At 68.5% G+C, this 4,286-nt stretch overlaps 2 protein-coding genes across 2 annotated transcripts in view; both read left to right on the forward strand.

Annotated features, from left to right (window-relative positions):
- The window catches only part of CHLNCDRAFT_141207 (hypothetical protein), a gene marked incomplete at both ends in the record, with an annotated part of 5,631 nt that extends 2,544 nt beyond the window's left edge, over positions 1-3,087 (forward strand). Inside the window, 7 exons of the mRNA XM_005843258.1 lie at positions 66-197; positions 374-615; positions 821-951; positions 1,791-1,968; positions 2,118-2,203; positions 2,417-2,640; positions 2,702-3,087. Of these exons, the coding sequence (XP_005843320.1) occupies positions 66-197; positions 374-615; positions 821-951; positions 1,791-1,968; positions 2,118-2,203; positions 2,417-2,640; positions 2,702-3,087 (1,379 nt within the window). The remainder of the gene's footprint in view (positions 1-65; positions 198-373; positions 616-820; positions 952-1,790; positions 1,969-2,117; positions 2,204-2,416; positions 2,641-2,701) is intronic.
- A 224-nt stretch (positions 3,088-3,311) lies between these two features.
- Positions 3,312-4,286, forward strand: part of CHLNCDRAFT_141208 (hypothetical protein) — a gene marked incomplete at both ends in the record, with an annotated part of 3,326 nt that continues 2,351 nt past the window's right edge. Inside the window, 4 exons of the mRNA XM_005843259.1 lie at positions 3,312-3,428; positions 3,647-3,782; positions 3,878-4,003; positions 4,193-4,220. Of these exons, the coding sequence (XP_005843321.1) occupies positions 3,312-3,428; positions 3,647-3,782; positions 3,878-4,003; positions 4,193-4,220 (407 nt within the window). The remainder of the gene's footprint in view (positions 3,429-3,646; positions 3,783-3,877; positions 4,004-4,192; positions 4,221-4,286) is intronic.

Here is a 4,286-nt window from a genome sequence, read left to right on the forward strand (position 1 = left end):
CCCTGCAGACCCTGCAGACTCCTGGTCCCTGACCCTGGCCCCCACCTGTACCGCCTGTACCGCAGGTCACGACGCCGTGTACCACGCCAACGCGCATGTGCTGCTGCAGGGCGACGCCTGCTTCCGCTTTGAGCACCTGCCCGACCGCTCGCTGACCGTGCAGCTGCTGGATGCGGACAAGATGGACGCGCCGCCAGGTGGGGCCCAGGGACACGGGTGGTGTGTGGGAGGGGTAGGCAGGACGCCAGCGCCAGTGCTGGCGGGCGGCCACGGCGGCGCACGGGCTGCCGGCGCCGCGCCTGCAAGGGCCCTGCCACACCCGCACCCACTGGCACCCACCATGCCTCCCCGTCTCCCCGCCTCGCCCCTGCAGGCATCCTCGACCCCGCCTTCCACGACTATGTGGCGGCCTTCATCGACAGCAGCCAGGCGCCGGCAGCCTCGGCGGCGCCGCCGGCGGAGGAGGAGGAGGAGGCGGGCACCAAGGTGTGCCTGGCGCGCAACCTGCCGGCGGCGGGCGGGCTGGAGGCGGCGGCGGCGGCCGTGTACGATGACGTGCGCATGGTCAACGGCCTCGAGTGCAAGCTGTCCAACATGCAGCAGAAGATCAAAAAGGTGGGGAACCTGCGGGGGCGGCGGGGCGCTGCGTGCGGTGCTGCGCAGTGTGGGCAAGGCAGCGAGGCGCTGCGGGTGGGCTGCTCTCGGCGCGCGATGGCGGGCTACAGCTGCCCGCCGGCTGCCTGCGCTTGCTGCCAACCCCAACACGCAGCTGTTGCCCAGATTGCCCACCTGCCCTGCCGCCCCGCCCTGTCACCCGCAGATTGCCTACGTGCTGGGCACCGAGGACTTCTTCCATCGCAAGCGGGGGAAGAAGGCGGGCATGGACAAGGCGGCGCGGCAGCAGCGGTTCAGCGACTGGATCAGCAAGCAGGCGCCGGCGCTGGCGGCGGTGTGAGCAGGCGGCTGCGCTGGGGCCCACCCGCAGCACGCTGGACCCCTTGGCGGTATCACGCCGGAATCCTTGGCGGCGGCAGCAGCAGCCGGCTGCGGCATGGGCCTCTGCCCGGCCTAGTGCAGCAGCCACCGAGCGAAGGAATGACACCGCCTGTGGGCGGGCCGCCCGCGTGGCGGCCCGGCATGATGCACCCTCTGCAGCATTCACTTCTGTGCTTTTTCTGCTGTCTTTTCTTGGCTTGCTACTGCCAATATTCATTCCCTGCTAGCTCCCTGCTCGCTGTGAGGCAAAACGCAACCTCGACAACCCCGAGGGGGGAGCACGCCCTGTCTCCTGCGTCGCCCAGCGGGGGAGAATCGACTTGGAAAATCAGCAGGATGGGCGCTTCGGCCTACCGGTTGCTATTCCTGTTCCTGTCCTCGATGGCCATCCGTGCTGCTTCAGTCTCTCCGCAGCGTTCGCTCACTGTGTCCGCTGCCCGATTCACCGAGAGCGCCAGCTGGATAGATCCCGGCGCGAGTGTTTTAGGCATCGGCCTGGTCGACTCGTGTAAGGGCGGCGCCGCTGGCCCCCTCACCTGCCTACCGACACACCTTACGGCATGCACCACCCTCCTGTGTCACAGGGCTAGGCCCACAGGCCGAGATGTCCCTGCTTTGCTACTCAGCTTGGTACTCAGCAGAACAATGGAGCCTCTTCCGCCACCTACCCATCGTCAAGACAGCCCTGATCTGGTGTGCGCGCTGCTGCCCACCCCCGCACGCTGCTGCCGCCGCACCGCATCGGTTCCTGTCCGCCTCCCTCCACCCTGCGCTGGCTGGGCCGCTCCCCGCAGGTACGTCCCCCTCCAGTATGACCTTGGCGCCTGGCCACTGGAGGCTGGCGACGCACTGGTGTGTCAGATATGGGAGTGCGACGGCGGGGAGGGGTGCGACCCCGCCAAGCCCACGGTGCTGCCAGCCGCTAGCGATGACTTCATCGGGGCCGCCACCCTGGCCATGTCTGATTACAGGGTAAGGGAGCGGCTTGGGGCCGCCTGCGCGTCAACGGCTGTGTCAGAACCGATGCTGGCATCACCAGCTGGGGCCTGCATGCGGCAGCAGGGCATGCCGACAGCTGCAGACAGGCGCCTTGCACCGCGAACAATGCCCGCTGCTTGCAGAACAGCTCCTATGCGCAGCTGGACCTGCAGCGCAACGGCACGCAGACTGCCAGCGTGCAGCTGGAGTGCAGCGCGTGCAACGCGCTGTGGGCCCGCGGCGGCTGGGCGAATCCTTTCCAGGCGCCACTCGGCAACTGGAGCGGCAGCGGCGCCAGCACCTCACCGGAGCCAGTGCCCTCCCCTGACCCGTCAACATTCACCTCGTCTCCTCCACCAGCGATGGCACCTCCGCCAGAGTTAGCCCCACCGGTAGTGCCACCACCAGCGCCTGTGCTCATGCCACCCCCACCCCCCACCAGCCGCCTCTCCACCACCGTCGCCACCCCCAACAACCGCTGCCTCTCCGCCACCTCCAACTCCGCCCCCAACCGTGGCGCAACCAAATCGGCCGCCTCCACCATCCCCGCCTCCACCAGCCGTGCCAGCGGCCAGCCCGCCCAGCCGTCGCCCGCCGCCGCCGCCTCCTCCACCGCCGCCTCCGCTCCCACTGGCGCTCACTCCGGCACCAGCGCCTGCTCCAGAGGTGTGGGCCTTCAGCGGCCCACCCGAAAGCGTCTTCCTTGAGCCCCTGCCTGCCCCGGCAGGTGCCCCAGCGGAGGCGCCCAGCATGCAGTGGCTCAGCCCGCTCACAGCGCCGCCAGACCAAGCGCTGGCCTCCCAGGCACCAGATCCCCCTCCAAGTCCGGCAGCCAAGGGCAATTCCGCAGCCCTGATTGGAGGGGTGGCGGCGGGCGCTGTGCTCGTGGCTGTGCTGCTGGGAGTGCTGGTGGTGCGTGGCTGGAGGCGGCGGCACAGGCGGCGCCAGGCCGCACAGGCTGCAGCTGGAGAGGATAGAGAGGGAGAGCAGCTGGAAGGCGCCCTCCACATTCCGACCATCAGGGCGGACAAGCCGGCCAAGGCGGCCGCCGCAATGAAGGCGCTCAGGGCGCCGGTGGCACTGGTGGCCACGCCCTGGCGGCCTGCAGAGTAGGCCTGAACTTGTTGATTGACTGCTGTGCCTCCTTCCAAGCATGCTCAACTCCCCTGTGACTTTGACTGCGGCCCGGTGCGAGGTGGGACAGCGCCAGGTGCGCGCGGCGGCGCATCGCCTCGACATGATGAAGCTGGGTCCCTGTTTCCGCTTTGTGCTCCTTCTCGCTTGTGTCCATGCTACAGCAACATGCCTTAGAGGTGGAAAAGGCAGAGGAGAGGGCGATGGCGGGCTTGGGCGAGGACAGGGGCAAACCCCGCCCCTTTTCCTGGAGCGAGAGCCTGCATGATTATAGGCTCAGGAGCGTGTTCCTGATCAACATAGCGAGCATATTAGAGAAGGTCAGTCGGGTTTGTGCCCTTTGAGCAGCGCGCTCTGTCCAGCTTGGGCGGGACGTTGTTCGCCGCAGCATCGCGATGTAAGCAAAGCTGTAGGGGTACGCCGGAAGCCGCAAGGACCAGCAGGCGCACCCGCCACCGCCACCGCCCTCCCGCCGCCTCGGTCGGTCCGCCGCACCGGGTGTGGGCCCAACTTCCCCACATCACGTGCCTGGCTGCAGTGCGACGAGCAAATCCTGCCTGCCGTGTACAACTGGGTGGGCGCATCCTTCAACGCCACCCCCAAGCAGCTGGGGGCCATCACGCTGGGACGGGCGATGATGCAGGCGCTGTCGAGCCCGCTGGGCGGCGTGGCAGGTGCGGCCGCCAGCCCCCGCGTGCGCGCCAGAATGCCTGCCAGCCCAGCCGTGCCTGTGCCCCCACACACGCGACCGCTGCTGCTGCGCCTGCAGGCCACTTCATGCCGCGCGGCACGGTGATAGCGGCGGGGTGCTGGCTGTGGGCCACAATGACCGCCCTCTTTGCCTGCACCACCCGGTTGTATGTCGCCATGCCCATCTGTGCCATGAACGGCGTCGGTGCGTGGGCCCAGGGAGGCTGCAGGCGGATGGGCACATGGCCGCGCTGCTCGCCAGCATTTCTGGCATCCCCTTGCTTGCCAGCCCATTCAAAGTCGAGGCCATGCGCGTCCCCGCATTGACCACTCCCACCCTCTTCCACCCACCCACCCACCCACCCACTCACCACCACCACCACCACCCCCGCAGGCCTGGCCCTAGTCATCCCCAACGTGCAGTCGCTGACCGCGGACTACTACCACAGCAGCAGCCGGGGGCAGGCCTTTGGCACCCTCTGGCTCAC

This window comes from Chlorella variabilis (genome assembly GCF_000147415.1).
Source record: "Chlorella variabilis unplaced genomic scaffold CHLNCscaffold_32, whole genome shotgun sequence".
In the NCBI taxonomy this organism is placed as follows: domain Eukaryota; kingdom Viridiplantae; phylum Chlorophyta; class Trebouxiophyceae; order Chlorellales; family Chlorellaceae; genus Chlorella; species Chlorella variabilis.